Source organism: Notolepis coatsorum (assembly GCF_963971535.1).
Source record: "Notolepis coatsorum genome assembly, chromosome: 7".
NCBI lineage: Eukaryota > Metazoa > Chordata > Actinopteri > Aulopiformes > Paralepididae > Notolepis > Notolepis coatsorum.
The window spans coordinates 6,316,965-6,335,219 of record NC_140171.1 but is presented as its reverse complement, the minus strand read 5'-3'; the positions used below and the strand labels follow the sequence as shown (position 1 = coordinate 6,335,219).

General features: G+C 45.6%; 1 protein-coding gene across 1 annotated transcript in view; it reads left to right on the top strand.

The window, feature by feature from the left end:
• Positions 1-18,255, top strand: part of LOC311232598 (NACHT, LRR and PYD domains-containing protein 1-like) — a 122,615-nt gene that overhangs the window by 89,554 nt on the left and 14,806 nt on the right. Inside the window, exons 6-12 of the mRNA XM_084319458.1 lie at positions 7,567-7,601; positions 7,734-9,501; positions 10,282-10,446; positions 10,580-10,807; positions 10,968-11,138; positions 14,102-14,275; positions 14,400-14,449. Of these exons, the coding sequence (XP_084175584.1) occupies positions 7,567-7,601; positions 7,734-9,501; positions 10,282-10,446; positions 10,580-10,807; positions 10,968-11,138; positions 14,102-14,275; positions 14,400-14,449 (2,591 nt within the window). The remainder of the gene's footprint in view (positions 1-7,566; positions 7,602-7,733; positions 9,502-10,281; positions 10,447-10,579; positions 10,808-10,967; positions 11,139-14,101; positions 14,276-14,399; positions 14,450-18,255) is intronic.

Here is an 18,255-nt window from a genome sequence, read left to right as displayed (position 1 = left end):
TTACTGCCCCCAGAATCACGGGGTCAAGGGAAAACCCAACCCCGTGGCAAGGCCGTAGCAGCTGAGCGCGAAGGAAGGCCCAGACCCACCAAAGGGACTGGACCCCCTGGAATGGGGGCCCGGAGAAGTCCATGATGCCAGCATCAAGACCCCACCAGGTGGGCACTTAGTGACCCCGCCCCCCACATCGCCAGCGTATTCGGACAAAGGCCCCTCAGCCGAGCGGGCCCTGTCCCCCCAATAGTACACCGCCTGGCACACTGACCCTGCAGAACAGGCAGTCAGCATGGCCGTAAGCACACAAAAAAGGTTAACCAACGGAAGCAGGCAGCGCACCGGGGAAAAACCAGGCAACAGGCTGTTAACCCGAGCCTGGAGACTGCGGACGAGACAGGCGCCAGAGGGGACAGCTGAACACAGCCGCCCCGGCGGAAGGGGCGTATGCTGGCGTTGTTGCATGACCAAGCCTCCATTTAAAAAAAAAAAAACCACCCAGAGGGGTCGAGGCAGGGGAAGGCTGACACGATTGGCAGACGTAATGAACGTGCAGGGGCACCCTCAACCGGTGAACCCGGGAGTTGACACTGCTCCAACACACCAGGGAATCAACCACCTTGGTGTTACCCAATGCGGTGGTTGTTCCTATAACCCCTCAAGAAAAAACTCAAACACACCTGCGGGTATACACCGGCTATACCGCAGTACAAGTGTTTCAGTTTCCAAAAAAGGGTTAACCCAGGCCTACGGGTCGACGAAACATTACTTCGGACCGGGCCCGGCGATACGGGAAGCACAGGGTCACCAACAGGCCCCTCTTCGTCATGCGTGAGAGATGAGCGAAAATAATGGAGAACCAGCCCCAAGCACACCGTACTTGGTATTCCCAGGCGGTCTCCCAACCAAGTACTAACCAGGACCAACCTGTGTAGCGGCCGAGATCTGACGAGATCGAGCGTGTACAGGTTGGCATGGCCGTAAGCCATTACGACAGTGCTGAGTAAAAAATTTACCCAACCAGGGTCTCCATGAATGAATGAATGAATGAAAACTTTATTGAACAGATTGCAGAATGGGTACAATACAGTACGGCTCAATACATACAATTGTTAAGGGGATGCAGACCTGAGAAAGACGTTAGTCTTGTGTCCATCAGGGTCCCCCATTTTCAATTCATATCCATAGCGCTTAACCCTGTGACACCCGGACCGACCTGGCATTTTTCCCCCTGAAAAAAGCCCAAGTCCGTCAGGGTACCAGAACAGCAGATCTGCATCCCCGGCGGACAACGGGTTCAACTGATCCGGACCAGCGTGGCCAGAACCAGTCCCGTGCCCTAACCACGCCGACATGCCTACTCCAGGAGAAGGGGCAGATATGCATGTTGATCTTAAACATGAAAAGAAGGCGCCACCCAGACGTTCGGGGCGAACCGCGCCCGGTGGCCCACCCCCAGGGCGTGAGACCCCTCTACATATGTTCAGATCCATTCCGTCATCATCCCCCAGATATGAACGAGAATCCGTCGACAACCAAAACAGGTCGTCGGAAGAGAAAAAACCTCCATCCCAGTTGCTTTATAAAAACGCCGTTTTAACCCCAAGCAACCAAGGCGTGCCAGTCAGTCGCTTGATTACAGAACACCCCGAGCTAGCACTATGCGTGCGTCGGGACACAACCACATCAATGAACAGGCTATTTAGACCTGTCATTGAATCCCCAAGGCGCCCAGGGGAACGACAAGAGGGGTGTGATACTTCCTAACTCCAACTCTTTTTAAAAGAAAAGAAGGAAGCACCAACAGTATGTATCCCAGTCTACACGGCCGGGGTAAAAAATTTTTACATTTTTACATTCCACCACCCTCCCATAGAGAGGAGACGGAAATCCCCAGAGAGACTTCTCACGCGAGCTGTACAGATTGAAAAGAATATATTGCACCTTGAGCCATGTAAAAGCCTGGTTTTAGGGCTCTCCGGGGAGGAGGCACTGAACCCATACACACTCAATAATCGAATTGAATCGAATACACACACAATAGAGTAGGACTCCTTCTTGAGGTTCCACTCACCTTATCAATCTGAGGAGGAGGCTCTGTACTCTGAGGAGACTCCCTCACATGGAAGGAGAGTCCCAACTCACAGAAGGCCCGAATAGGAGCTTTGTGAGGAGGAGCCCTGACCACCCCCCGTTTTAAACAGATCCATCATATGGACCTGAACAGCACACGGAAGCCCTACCAACAGAGACGCGCACAGTGACGTACTCTATGGCGGGGGAATTTCTGCGGTGCACACGCCCAATATTCCAGGGCGTGGGACCAGGAAACTCCCTCCCCCCCCCCCCTCACCCTGTAACGTGCCGAACCGCAACGTGACAGGAACCTTGAAGGACAGGTGGGTTTACCCCTGACCAACAGAAACAAGGGGGAGGAAAGGTTACCAGTTCACCCCTTTACGACCCCACACCCATGATACGATGTAATGACAAAAAGAGAGTATGACACAGTCATAGTCAGCTCCATGAAGCGTCTAACAGCTTCACACAGCGCATGTGCTAACCTGCTATCTGATTTTTACTAAGGAAAAAACACAGAACAGAGAGGGCTCTCCAAGAGCCCCGGTACCAAACTTACACATGTGCTTCTGTGGCCAGCCCAACCCAGTTGTAGGTCACATGACACACACAACCCATCATCACCTACAAAAAATGGCAAAAACACTCTACAGAGGAACGCCGTTTTTCATAATGAGAGAATACATAATCCTCGATTAGTATCGGCCACAGGCCTTGCTAAGCACACACGAGAAGCGACCAAACAATTTTTTCTTCTAGGAAAATAAAGTTTCTCAAGCAGTTTTTAGAACAACCTCAGCAATCAAGCTAAGGGTTACATCGTATCCCTACCACACAGTGACACAATGTAGTGTAACAACATGTCTGAGAGGAGGATGAAGAAGTCCCCAGGGAACCGGGGGGAAACACAACCCTCCTACTTTACCCTTAATACGGCCAGTTGAACAGGTAAACCTGTTAATATGTGAACACACTGTTCATTGTCATTACAGGCTGAGAAAAGAATCATTCTTTACTCATATGTCACTAAGCATAGCTTTATAGGTTAGTTTAACCCCCTTAGTTGTGAGTACACAGTACATAAACACACATGATGTTTCTCAACACAACAAACCAGATCATTTTCACATCTGTAACAAACAACCCGATTTGCATGGAGAAGCTAAATACCAGTGACAAGACAATTCACACATAACTCGCATCGTATCCTAAATGTAGTGCAGCAACACTCATTTTTGGAAAACATCGTTATTTACAAAACATTTAGAAGGGAAAGCAAGAAGACGTGCTCAAGGTCTGGTCAGACCTTGCCTACCTTGAGCGCAGATCAAGCGAAACTGCAGCCTCTAACAAGGCACCGTAGTAAACACAGCCGTTCTGTGTTGTCGACCTGGGCAGCGTCGCCGCTCCATCCCGTCGCTACGGTCCCCCTTGTTGACGCAGTCCTTGCCGTCCTGGCTCAGGGCAGGTTCGACGAACATCCTCTGTCAAAGATGACGTCGTAGTCAAGAGTGTTTAAAACATGTTATAATCAAAGCACGTTCAACAGTGTAGCATTAAGCTAACGGCCGCACTCGGCCGATAGCAGCAAGCTAACGTTTCCTAGCCTAGCCTAGGTAGGCCATAACTAGCACGCAAGCTAACGTTTCCTAGCCTAGTGATCACAACAGGCTAGCGCCGCAGCTAACAGCTGACTGACTAACAGTAGGCCACCACTAGCACGTAAGCTAAGCAGCTATCACCTGAACTTGTACACAATGAAATAACAATCACTCAGACAGGCCGCCGTTCTGAAACCCTCCTCACTGTTTAAGAGAGAAGAGAAACAAGATGTTAACACAGTTTTACAACGGTGATTTTACCAACACCCGACGGAGCCAGCACAATACCCAACTGGCCTGTAGCTGACTTGAACACAGATCTTCCGCTAACGAACATCCATGCCCATATTTCCTCGTGAGGGAATACTCTCATTTGTATTATGAAAGAAGGGGCCTCACGGTGACAGAGAAACAACCACTCGTCCAGAAAACACAGGGATCACCAGTGTTATTGGTCGTGGCCCACTAGTTAATCATAATGGGCTTCAGACCAAGGTCTTCCGCCATCGCCTAAGAGGCTGAACAAAAGACCCTAGTCTGGGGCCGGTTTTCATAAACATTGTCAACTAGCCCCCATAGCATTAACAGACAAGTGGAGCTCGCCAGCAAAAACATAACTCACCAAACCTGGAACCCACCGCTTCTCACAACAGCAGCGCGTCCTACAGTCCAGCTGTGCCTTTACCGCAACCAGCACACAGCAAGGACTGCAGTCGGAAAGCATGTAGCGGCGCGAACTCCCAATACGAAAACCGGTGGAGGATTTTTAGAATGATCATCATCTTCCAGACACTCCAGTACGAAGACAATATCGCCGTATTTTCTCGAATATAGTGAGAGAGAAAATAAAGATATGATGTCAACGTAACGCTTGTTTTCCAACTCTTCTCCAACCATCACATCACGTCAAGTGGGGATCTACCGAGGCACTTCCTTGTGGTGAAAGCGAGAAAGGAGGAGAGCAGGTGACCACACACCTGCTTATGTAGGTGAGCTGATAGGGGTGTGGTCAGACAAATATTGGGATTAAAGGTACATTGTGGTCTTTATTCAGTGCGCGTGCACGTGTGCGAGGACAGTGCATGAGTGATGCCGAGCGGATCCCCTAATGATACAGAACTGGTTGTCATGGTGATCAGATTCTCAAGGGTGTATCACAACACCTCCCTGTAGATCAAACAAAGGGAATTTGTTGGTTTCTCACAGGAACATTGGTGTGTGTGTACTAGAGGCTGACACAGGAGTGGATTTTGACTCCTGTTCCCTCCCACAGAAATAATCCCATCCCATCCCAATCCCAACTGAGTTTAAAAAAAAATCCCACTCACTCCCACAGAAGACTTTTATAGAATCCCACTCCCATCCCTGTTTACTCCCACCCAATCCTGCTCCGTTTTTCTTCCTCAGTATAAAATATGCAGAACTTGGGTCACATCATGTCTGCCTTAGTTAAACATAAAACATAAAACCACCAGACATTTACATCTAACATTGCACTGTATTTATTGAAGAATAATACTTTCACTCTCATCAGCAGCACATTTGAACATGAACACTGTCCAGATATTTAGTGCAAAGTCACATTCACAAAGTAAGATCAATGTAACATTTGAGTTTGTGTGTGTGTTGGAGAACTCAAAGTCACACAAGAACAATGTAACATTTGTGTGTGTGTGTGTGTGTGTGTGTTGGATAACTCAAAGTCACACAAGAACAATGTAACATTTGTGTGTGTGTGTGTGTGTGTGTGTGTGTGTGTGTGTGTGTGTGTGTGTGTGTGTGTGTGTGTGTGTGTGTGTGTGTGTGTGTGTGTGTGTGTGTGTGTGTGTGTGTGTGTGTGTGTGTGTGTGGGAGAACTCAAAGTCGCACAAGAACAATGTAACATTTGAGTGTGTGTGTGTGTTGAACTCAAAGTCGCACAAGAACAATGTAACATTTGAGTGTGTGTGTTGAACTCAAAGTCACACAAGAACAATGTAACATTTGAGTGTGTGTGTTGGAGAACTCAAAGTCACACAAGAACAATGTAACATTTGAGTTAGGGATGCTCGATATTGGCTTTTTTACCGATACCGATATTCCGATATTGTCCAACTCTTAATTTCCAATACCGATATCAACCGATATCAACCGATATCAACCGATACCGATATATGCAGGGTTTCCCCCCCCCCAAAAAACTGAATAATTTCAGGTAACTAATAATTTCACTGGATATATATATAACAAATATTGTTATTGTTTTTATTTTTTTGAAACCGATACCGATATTTTCCAATATCACATTTTACTGCCGATATTGGCCGATAATATCGGTCGGCCGATAATATCGGACATCCCTAATTTGAGTGTGTGTGTGTTGAACTCAAAGTCACACAAGAACAATGTAACATTTGAGTGTGTGTGTGTTGAACTCAAAGTCACACAAGAACAATGTAACATTTGAGTGTGTGTTGGAAAACATGAGTCCAGGAAGCCTATATGTTGCTATGCAGAAATAACAAAGCATCAACATTTTCTGGGTTAAGGGCGGTGCGCCTCTCTTCAATGAGTCTCACTAAACACTAAAGCACCGTTCAGATGGAGTGCTTTTAGCTGGGATTGCCATTAATTTCTTAGCAACTGGCACCAGCCCATCTGACCTGTCCTTCCAGAAGTCGTTTGGCAAACGCAGTCATCTTTGGTTGATTGTCGGCTTTTGTGCCTTTTGAGGCCACTCGTACCTGACTCACTCGCGTATTTCACTAAGACCTCGTACGTATCACAAGCAGCATATTCCGTGTCGACACCGTCACACTCGACTCTCGCAAACTTTTCACAAAGTGCCGATTTCCCGGAAATCTCTTTAAGTTTGACAAACGGGTCCTTGTTTTTACCTTTACGTGACAATTCGGACTTTAACCGCTCTTGGCCAGCCATGGAAGTGTTTGCAATACGCGCCTCCATTTCTCTTGCTCTGCTCAACCTAACAGGCTTGAGGTCACACACATGCAGCACGTTGCATGCCGGATGCAGTACTAGACTTCCGGTATAGTTCGCTTAGCTTGTGATGCAGTGTTGGGTGACTGAATGAAAACTACAAGGGTGATCAATGCAATGTTTAACTCAATGCTGGGGAGAAATGTTCAAATATCGATTTGAAATAAAATATAACTGCATCATGGTTCCTGCTCCTGTTGACTTTTACTCCCGGTCCTGCCCAATCACGTGATTAAAAGTGAGTGAAAAAAATGTCATCCTCTAGTGCAGGGGTCGGCAATCTTTCTGACATGAAGTGCCAGTTTGAAATGTTCTTGTTAACTAGTGTGCCATAACAACAATATTCCATCCATATAGGCTACATGCATCGTAACAGCATTTTAAAGACACATTTTCTCTCATAATCAGAGCATGTACTTCATGTGCGAGAAGATCTGCTCACAGAGGTACGTTGACCCGAAGACCGTCAGCAAAACCATTGCAACGTTCCGTAATCCGTAGACAGCTGACCTTCTTTACTTTAGCTTTCTCAGCTAGCGTGGTTGCCATCATGACATCTACAACTATACAGAATTGATTATCATGGGAAATGCGAGCAGGAGGCCGTAGTCTACCTTCAATCAAACTAAATAAAACAAAAAAGCCGTGCAACAGCCAATGGCTGTTCAATAGGTAATTTGACATGCTATCTGTCACAGGGGTGTGCAAAAAAGTCGACTTACAAAAAATAACCCGTGGGAGGATTTCAACAAGATAAATGCGACAACAGTCCAGTGCAAAATATGAAAAGTGAAGTTTGTAAAAATAAATAGATATGAAAATGCTGCCGCGTGCCTAGGGTTGCCGACCCCTGCTCTAGTGTGTACTTCTGTACTCATCACTCTATGTTTTGTGGTCCTTTCCATTCTGACAGGCTGAATCTGAGCGGCTCCACTACAGAGAAGAGAGGTGAGAACAGCAGAAGGGGTCGAGGGGAACAGATGAAAACCATGAGAATGAAGTGGTTTTAAAAGTACAAGTAAACTAAATGACTTGGTTAGAAACTGTGTGCTGAAAACTGTGTTGCATCTTTTCCTCCAGCGCCTGACCACATGGAGAGAGCTCAAGAGAAAACTAAACTCCGTCTGAAGAACAAGTACACGTTTATCTACACAGCAACCGGTCCGTGCTTGGAAAAGGACTACACGCAACTCGACATTATACCAGACATCGGCGGAAGGGATTTGGTTATACACGAGTATCTGCACACGTTCAGTATCAAAGGGAAGAGATCGTCACACAACAGGACAAGACTCGACTGCCTTGAACTCTTCAACCAACAACTTCTCAACGGTCGGTGGGTCAAAAGGGTAATGACGAAGGGCATCGCCGGAATCGGGAAGACGGTCGTCGTCCAGTGGTTCTCCCATCAGTGGGCAGAGGGGAAATCCAACCAGCATATTGATTTCATCTTTGAGTTAACTTTTCGGGAGCTGAACATGCTGAACGAGACCGTGTGCTCTATGTTTGAACTTCTCTGTCACTTCGCCCCTGAGCTGAGGGAGCTAGAAGACCCACAGAGACTTGTTGACAAGCAAGTGCTCTTCATCCTCGATGGTTTGGATGAATGTAGATTTCCACTGGATTTTGTTGGGAACAAGTCTGTTCACGATCTAGCTGAAACATCGACCGTGGGCGTGCTGCTGACGAACCTCATCAAGGGGAACATGTTTCCCAATGCTCTGCTCTGGATAACCTCCCGACCTGCAGCAGCCAATTGGATTCGTCCCAAAGACATCGACCAGATGACAGAAATCCATGGCTTCACTCACCAACAGACAGAAGAGTACTTCAGAAAGAGATTCAATGATGAAGATCGGGAAGAAATCCTCTCTCGCATCAAAGGAATGATGAGCATCTCCTTCATGAGCCACATACCGATGTTCTGTCGGATCATTGCTGAGGTGTTCCAGAAAGGGCAGGGTGACCAGAAGAGAGAAACCATCACAACGATCACTGAGTTGTACAGTTATTATCTGCTGATTCAAACACATCAGGGAGTAATGAGATACGAGGAGAACAGGACAGAGGAGATGGATCTAAAGGAATCCAGGACCTTTGCCATATTCCGCAAACTGGCCCAGTTTGCATTCAAACAGCTGGAGAAAGGGAACATCATCTTCTACAAAGAGGACCTGAGCCAATGTGGAATTGATGTTGACGACGCGTCAGTGTTTTGTGGACTGTGCTCAGAGATCCTGAAGCAGGAGTGCGGCCTCTATGAGGAGAAGGTCTTCAGCTTTGTGCACCTGAGCTTTCAAGAGTTCCTTGCTGCTGTTCACGTGTTCTACTGCTGTATGACCAAGAACATCGGTGCTCTGAAGTCTGTCCTGGGGAATGTGTCTGCAGATCTGACCTGCCATGAACTGATGAAGAGGGTTGTGGATGAAGCCTTGAGGAGGAAGAACGGACAGCTGGACATGTTGCTCTGCTTCTTTCTCGGGATCTCTCTGGAGTCCAATCAGACCCTCCTACAAGGCTTTCTGCCACAGACCGAGAACGGCTCCAAGACGGCTGAGGAGATGAGAAGATACATCAGAGAGCCACACGTAGGGGACATCTCGCCCGAGAGGCAGATGAACCTGTTCCTCTGCATGTATGAGATGAAGGCACAAAGAGTTCAGAATGAAATCCAAACATTCCTGAAGTCTGGCGCAGATCTGTCACCCATTGACTGTGCAGTGCTGTCCTCCATGTTGCTGATGTCAGAGGAGGTGGCTGAGATCAACCTAGTTGCAATATGTCACTGGACTGAGGAGGAGAAGCATCAGGGGCTTCTGCCAGCTGTGAAGAACTGCAGGAAGGCCACGTAAGTATCAACGGGAAGTAACACTTATTTAAAATGCATACATAAAAAGAAAACATTCATAACATCTCAATAAGAGATTTGTAACAGCCTGTGAACTTCCACCTCAATGTTTACTCTCAGTAAAATAGTCTATTACACAAACTAGAAGTCACGAGTCCAGTAATGCCTGAGTTGATTTACACTTAAAACAACATCCCCTTTTTCACTCTATGAAATGGTACTGAAATGGTCTCATTTAAGCTCTTATTCATCACCATTATGGCTTCACCAAGACTGCCAGAGTTCCAAAAGAGGTCTTGTGCGTCTGCAAAGGTGCATTCAGTACTATTTGTGATAGTTTGGAATGAAGACCATGTAGACTCAACCATAAATTATGTAATTGGTTCGTAATTGAGTGCACCTTTTTAAAGGCCCAATCAGTGATCCAAACGTAAACACACCCACAGCACACAAACAAACAAGAAATAGGAATCGAGACATTTTTTCATTCTCTAGCTGATTGACTGAGCTCTTGATAACGCTAGCCAACAGGTAAATATGAGTTTTTAATTGTATTCATTGTATTATATGGCTGTAAAATGTTTTGTTAACGTTGGTTATGTTTGTAAACACATGAGTGAATCAAATCTATATACAGTACCCATATTTACAAGGTTAAGAAAGTTGAAAGTAGCATATCTACACATCGAACTCTACAAGAATGAAGGAGAATATACCCAACATTATATGGTGAAAATCACAGATTGGGGCTTTAATGTATTTTTTCTTCTGCTACTACAGACTATACGCATACGAAGACATGGACATTCTGAAGTCCATTGTTCAGGCAGAAGACTCCTCCCTGAGAGAGCTGCACCTGGTTGCCACTCCAAACGGAGCCACAAAAGGTCTTTGGTTTGTCCTCGCTGCTCTTACAGCTCCCGGCTGTAAACTGGAGGCGCTCAGGTCAGACGTAGATCTTAAACAAACCGTTTCTCTTGACACTCATGACTACACGTTGTAATCGCCGTCAGGCTTCGTTTCATTCACATTGCGCCCAGTTCTTGGTGAATGACGCCGCGTCATCCTGTTTCCACAGATTGTCTGGGTTTCTTCTAGGCCACAAGGAATGCGAGTTGCTGGCAGGTGTCATCCAATCAACACACTCTCTCCTGAGAGAGCTGGATTTGAGATGCAGTTTCCTGCCCCATGATGACTCCGACTCCGATGATGATGACGACGACGACGATGATGACGATGATGAGAGCCCTTCGATTGCTCTTTCTACTGCGCTGGTGGATCCAACCTGTAAACTGGAGAAATTCAGGTAAGTGTCTTTAGTGGTGGGTTTCTGTTTTGTGGGGGGAAGGGGGTCCTCTTCAGTCTTCTCCAAATCGATGGCCGAAGAACAAAGAAGAACAACAAAGAACTCTTCGGCCATCGAAATATTACTCGGCAGTTAACAATGTAATTTCTGTTACTTTTAGGATGAGCGGTTCCCACCTAACAAGTGAAGTCTGCAAGGCGTTCACCTCAGTTCTCTGTTCGAAGTCCCGCCTGAGAGAGTTGGATCTGAGTTACAACGACTTGCAGGATTCAGGAGTGAAGCATCTCTCTGCTGGACTGGGGAGTCCAGACTGTAGACTGGAGATACTGAGGTATTAACATACGATCACGCTCACGGTACAATCTTTACTTATTTATTGCATTGTATAATTAATTGATTGATCTTTATTTATCTTTATTACATACAAATCGCAGTAAAGACAAAATGCAAACGTAAACAAATGAGTCTGTCTTCATCCGTAGAAAAACAAACAAGGAAGAGTTGGAGAAGAGTCTGAAGGAAGCACAGTTCCAGTTCTGCCCCTTTCTTACAATATCATAACATTTAAAATACAACTGTCTTTACTAAGAGAGAAAAGAAAAATATTAAGGTTAAAAAACAAGACCACCATTTTTAGTTTTGAAGAAATCAAAACATTCCTTGAGAGCAACTATCTATAGTTCCTCAGTTCTGTATTGTGTCTATCAGTGCTTTTTTGTATCTATTTTTGAACTGTGCAACGTTACAGTTTCTATTTTTCTCCCATCCCCCAATTTTAGTCGTTATGCCAATTCCCTTCCTGGTTGTTGTGTGCATTGCCCCACTGTCGGTCTGGGGAGGGTGTAGACCAGTGGTTCCCCTAGTGTGGAGCAGAGGTACTGCAGGTGGGGCGTGAAAAATAAATGAAGAATAATATTAATTTAGCACCAAAACTGATAAACGCCAATGTCAACAAAAAATGTCTGACTGTCATGGGTTATTGTTTATACGGAGCACATTCAGAAGCCTAAATATGTTTTGCCACAAAAGGTGTTATTGTAAGTTTGTGTTTCAGGGCAGGCTAGCTAGCTATTGTCCAATTGAATGAGTGAATGAATGGGAATCAAAGAGAGAGTGAGACGTAACGTTATGCTAGTCTGCATGAGAGGAATTTGTGAGGAATCGAACAAAAATGGAGACGTTTCTGGTAACAGCTAAAAGATAAGCAGCGGAGCCCACAAGTACTTCAGCTACACAATCTGAACTCATTGGACAGAGAGCTGTGGTTATACGGCTGCCTTTTGCAACATCCTACCTGTGTGAGGTCGGCTTTTCTGCAGTGGCCTCCATCAAATCAAAATACAGATCGAAGTTGAACATTGAGAATGAACTGAGAGTCTCAAAACAACTACCCCGCTTTGAGAAGATTTGCAAGGGAAAGCAAGCACACACAAGTCACTACATGTGGAGTCACCAGCTGCTTCTTTTCACCTGACAGCGAGGAGTTTCACTGGGAGAACGTAACGCGTGCAGAGGTTCACGCTATTTCCCCCAGATCCGCTCCCTGCTGAACAGGTGCCCTGACCGACCAGTAGGAATTGCTGTTTGCAACGACCAGGACTCCCCCACCGGCTTCCCACCCGCTAACACTGAACACTGCCAATATTGTGTTAGTAGGGACGACTGACCAAGCTGGAGGTACCGCTGACAGCTGGATTCGATCCCAGAACTGTGCTACGTTATTGCTCTGGTTCGCAAAAGGCTACCCCACAAACTGACATGCACATGCTTTTAAGAACGGTGCGGACAGCTGGATATTTTAAGTTAAGTTTCCCCCTTAAATCATAACTTCCCCCTTAAATATAAGACAGTGTTTTATTTCTGCAAACTACACCAGAAGAAGTGGGGTTGTCTTATATTGGCTGGTTGTCATGGTGATGATGGGGGGTGACTCGATACGGGGGGTGACTAGAGAAGTGGGGGGGGGTGACTCTAGAGACGGGGGGTGACTAGAGAAGTGGGGGGGGTGACTAGAGAGGGGGGTGACTAGAGACGGGGGGTGACTAGAGAAGAAGGGGGTGACTAGAGAGGGGAGTGACTAGAGGGGGGTGACTAGAGAGGGGGGGTGACTAGAGAAGAAGGGGGTGACTAGAGAGGGGGGGTGACTAGAGGGGGGTGACTAGAGAGGGGGGGTGACTAGAGAATAAGGGGGTGACTAGAGAAGTGTGGGGGTGACTAGAGAGGGGGGGTGACTAGAGAAGTGGGGGTGACTAGAGAGGGGGGTGACTAGAGAGGGGGGTGACTAGAGAAGTGGGGGGTGACTAGAGAAGTGGGGGTGACTAGAGAGGGGGGTGACTCTAGAGAAGTGGGGGGTGACTAGAGAGGGGGGTGACTCTAGAGAAGTGGGGGGTGACTCTAGAGAGGGGGGTGACTAGAGAGGGGGGTGACTAGAGAAGTGGGGGGTGACTAGAGAGGGGGGTGCCTCTAGAGAGGGGGGTGACTAGAGAGGGGTGTGACTCTAGAGAAGTGGGGAGTGACTAGAGAGGGGGGTGCCTCTAGAGAAGTGGGGGGTGACTCTAGAGACCGGGGGTGACTCTAGAGAGGGGGGTGACTAGAGAGGGGTGTGACTCTAGAGAAGTGGGGAGTGACTAGAGAGGGGGGTGCCTCTAGAGAAGTGGGGGGTGACTCTAGAGACGGGGGGTGACTAGAGAGGGGGGTGACTCTAGAGACGGGGGGTGACTCTAGAGAGGGGGGTGACTCTAGAGAAGTGGGGGGTGACTCTAGAGACGGGGGGGTGACTAGAGAGGGGGCAGCGTTGCCTAATGGTTAGAGAAGCGGGTTTGTGACCGGAAGGTCGCCGGTTCGATCCCCGGGACCGGCAGGAAAAACCTGCCGCTGAAGTGCCCTTGAGCAAGGCACTTAACCCTCAACTGCTCCAGTGGAGTTGCTCAGGCCAATAGTGTCGGACTGTGGTTGTACTGGGCAGCTCCCAGGTGTGAATGGAACTGTGTGAATGTGAAACAGGGCGTAGCTGAAAAAGAGCATCTGTGCTCAGCGAACCTACCCTGGGTAAATAAAGGTTAAACAAAAACAAAGAGGGGGGTGAGGCGGTAAATAAAGTTTGCTTTTGGAGACATTTAGCACATTTCCCGGTAAGCTAATATGACATGTTTGGTATCAATGCAAGATTCATACGATTGATAGATGAGAATTAGGCTGTAGAGTCACAGAGGAAGGCTGTGCTTCTCTTTTAAATCATTCTGCAGGCTGTAGTCACAGAGGAAGGCTGTGCTTCTCTTTTAAATCATTCTGCAGGCTGGCAGGCTGTAAAGTCACAGAGGAAGGCTGTGCTTCTCTGGCCTCAGCTCTGGGCTCCAACCCCTCCCACCTGAGAGAGCTGGACCTGAGCTTCAATCACCCAGGAGACTTGGGAACAAAGCTGCTCTCCGATAGACTGAACGACCCGAATTGTACACTGGAGAAACTCAAGTTAGTGCAGTGCACATACTGTTATGCATGGGGAATTATTACTTTGAGCAATATTATTAATCTAGTTACTTTCATAGCCACGCTGAAGGTCCCTGGTTCAACATCTGTTCTTCTCTCTCCACAGTTTGGACCATGATGAGGAGCACTGGATCAACCCACAGCTGCTGAAGAAATGTAAGGATTTGACATGTTTGATCATTTTACTCATCAACATTTTTTATTGTTTTGACAGAACAATGGTGGACCGTATAAAGAGCAGCTACACACATGATCATTTTGGTGGCATGTTGCTGTGCTAGTGCTTGATAATAGGCTTGTTTGAGATGACTGATTGCTCACCGCGAAAATAGCAACACGTTCTCATCAGAAAACGTAAATAAAGTACTAATTTACCACAGGAAAAAAGGTACATGTACATTATGTTATAACCACAAGTAATAAAATAAGTATCAGCGAAAGTCCATAACAAACAACTCGACCAGGAGTCGAACAAACAATGATTATGATCACGGGCGAGTTCTCTCACCACTAGACACCCACGCTGATACAAACACAGCAATACTATGATGAAGATTCATTTGAACCTTTAACGGTTATGCTTAAGATAGAAAATTAGTGTAAAGGTTATGGTTAATTTAAGGTAATAGTGTGGTTATGTTTTTGAATTTTTTATTTTATTCGATTTTATTAGGAAAAAGTATCATACAGGGCTCGAAATTAACTTTTTTACTTGGTAGCACTGGTGCTCCCAACTTCAAAAGGTTTGGAGCACCAGCAAAAATTTAGGAGCACCAGCAAAGATTTAGGACCACCCACCAAAATGTAAGGAGCACCAACAATATAAAATTATATGTAATCAGGGCCTGGAATTAACTTTTTGACTCACCGGCCAGTGGTAGATGGGGAAAATCTACCCGCCAAGTATATTTCTTACCGGCCCAAGAAAAAACACATTTTTGTGTCACATATATATATCAAATGTAAAGACTAACTCAAAAGATAACACACATATACTGTACATATGACACATATAACGATATATAATAATAATAATAATAATAATAATAATAATAATAATAATAATAATAATAATAATAATAATAATAATAATAATAATAATAATAATAATAATAATAATAATAATAATGCAGGACCTCTTTAGGGGTCTTTATTCGGCATGCAACGAACTGGACATGCAATGGAAGCGGCACACACACACTGGGATACACACACACACACATGCATTGTCTTTTTCTCAGTCGCCGATGCGATTGAGTCTCTGCACTTGACCCATCCCATCTATGTGTACATGTAAGTAAGTACCGATAACTTAATATAACGTTCAGAAACAGCAGCAGTCTTTCAAGTGTATTTAAAGGTATGTGCTTGTTTGTCAGGTATATGTACAGAGATCAGTACAGTACAGGTAGTGCAGGAATACTTGCATGATTGACGGCCTTTATGGTGGTTGTATTCCATTGGATGTCCTTTTCTGTACAGTTGCACATTGCTGTACTCCACCCAGTAGGTATGGGAGTTTTCCGTTATTTGTCATGTTTTCAAACTCTCTTTGGGTGTTTGCAATTCATGGGAAGTATCTAATATCTTGGTACAGTGGGCAGGTTGTTAGAAAGTGTAGCTCTGACATGGCTGTTAGCCTAGCCACAGAGGGTCTTGAGGAGAGGCGCCGATTTAATCCGGGATACAGAGATGCAGCCAATGTGACAATGGCTCTGTTCATGGTCACGAATGGATTCCAGCTTCATTGATTTACTACCGATGACAAACGTGTTGTTTCTGTTTTTCCTTTTGACATACTTGCGGCACACAGAACAACTCATCACTACAGCCCAGCGTCATACTGTAGCCAGTCTCTTGAAACACCGCTATCTCCAAACTACCACTCCTCTCGAAACGTTCTTTTGTTAGGTGGTCTCGCTCTCGCTGCCGCGGTGGGTTTTCTTTTTAGCGGTCGGCTTACTCCTTCCATAGTTCCACATATTTGTAACCCATTTAACGTCATAGCAGCTAACGCTAGCTCCTTACAGTGCAAGCAGGCGCCACGGGCAGTCAGGACAGAAGAGTAGCGGATGTGACGTCGGTAAACAAGCCACAAATTAGGCCTGTCGTAAGACCAAAACACACTGCAGTTTTAATTATTTTACATTACTATTTTGTTACCCGCCACATGGCGGACAGACCACGAAAGGGAGTGATTGAAGGCGAATCTTAACCAATCTAAAATCAGCATTAAAGGTAAGAACGTCAAGCTCACGTTTGATTGGTTAGAATGGTCACTGTCAACTCACAAGGCACATACTGAGTGTATAAACTAGCGAATGTACAGAGAAAGGGATGTTCGGGGAGGGGGGGGAGGAGGTCGCACCAAAACAATTATTTGCACTCGCACAAATGCTCCCAATTATTATCTTAGTCTGACATAATCGTAATAGTCTTGTTGCTGATTTGTTCTTTTGAACCTGATAAGGGCTCTGTCTCTACTCCTGATGGACTCCAATATCTCCTGAGTAATTTAGTTTGGCAGTGTTCTGCTTTACCCCAATGTGTTTAATTGGAGCCAGTAAACCCAGCACTGATAGAAATGTCTCTTTAAAGAGATTCCATGCCTCATCTTCGTCTTTACTGCTCAGTATGTCCATCCAATTTATCTCACTCAGTGATTCAATAAAGTGGTCTTTTGAATAGTGTTTCATTGTCCTTGTTTTTACATAATCCCTTTGAGCGTGGGGAGCTTTAGTGCGTTTGCGGGTACAATATGACCATATGCTCACTGAGGCCATAGGCTAACACTCCTGACTGGCTAATCTTCTCTGAATCAGATACCACGATCAGATCTAAAGTTGTTCTACTGCTGACACAAATACGCGTTGGTTCTTTTATCAGTTAGGATTAGGGTTAAGTTATAGTTAGTTTAAGGTAACAGTGTGGTTAAGGTAACAGTGTGGTTAGGGTTAAGGTTAGTTTAAGGTAACAGTGTGGTTAAGGTTAGTTTAAGGTAACAGTGTGGTTAGGGTTATGGTTAGTTTACAGTGACAGTGTGGTTAAGGTTAGGGTTTGGGTGAGGCTATCAGAAAAGTGTGTCTCTGTAGTCTTGAGGTAAAGGCATGCGAGTGTCCAGGGTTCATCTTAGTTTCCCGTTGTTCATCTTAGTCTGAAGCCTAGTAAGCCTGATATCTCCCTTAGTCTGAAGCCTAGTAAGCCTGATATCTCCCTTAGTCTGAAGCCTAGTAAGACTAATATCTCCCTTAGTCTGAAGCCTAGTAAGACTAATATCTCCCTTAGTCTGAAGCCTAGTAATCCTGATATCTCCCTTAGTCTGAAGCCTAGTAAGACTAATATCTCCCTTAGTCTGAAGCCTAGTAAGCCTGATATCTCCCTTAGTCTGAAGCCTAGTAATCCTGATATCTCCCTTAGTCTGAAGCCTAGTAAGACTAATATCTCCCTTAGTCTGAAGCCTAATCCTGATATCTCCCTTAGTCTGAAGCCTAGTAAGACTAATATCTCCCTTAGTCTGAAGCCTAGTAAGACTAATATCTCCCTTAGTCTGAAGCCTAGTAAGACTAATATCTCCCTTAGTCTGAAGCCTAGTAAGCCTGATATCTCCCTTAGTCTGAAGCCTAGTAAGCCTGATATCTCCCTTAGTCTGAAGCCTAGTAATCCTGATATCCCTTAGATCGAAGCCTAGTAAGACTAATATCTCCCTTAGTCTGAAGCCTAATCCTGATATCTCCCTTAGTCTGAAGCCTAGTAAGACTAATATATCCCTTAGTCTGAAGCCTAGTAAGCCTGATATCTCCCTTAGTCTGAAGCCTAGTAATCCTGATATCTCCCTTAGTCTGAAGCCTAGTAAGACTAATATCTCCCTTAGTCTGAAGCCTAGTAAGCCTGATATATCCCTTAGTCTGAAGCCTAATCCTGATATCTCCCTTAGTCTGAAGCCTAGTAAGACTAATATCTCC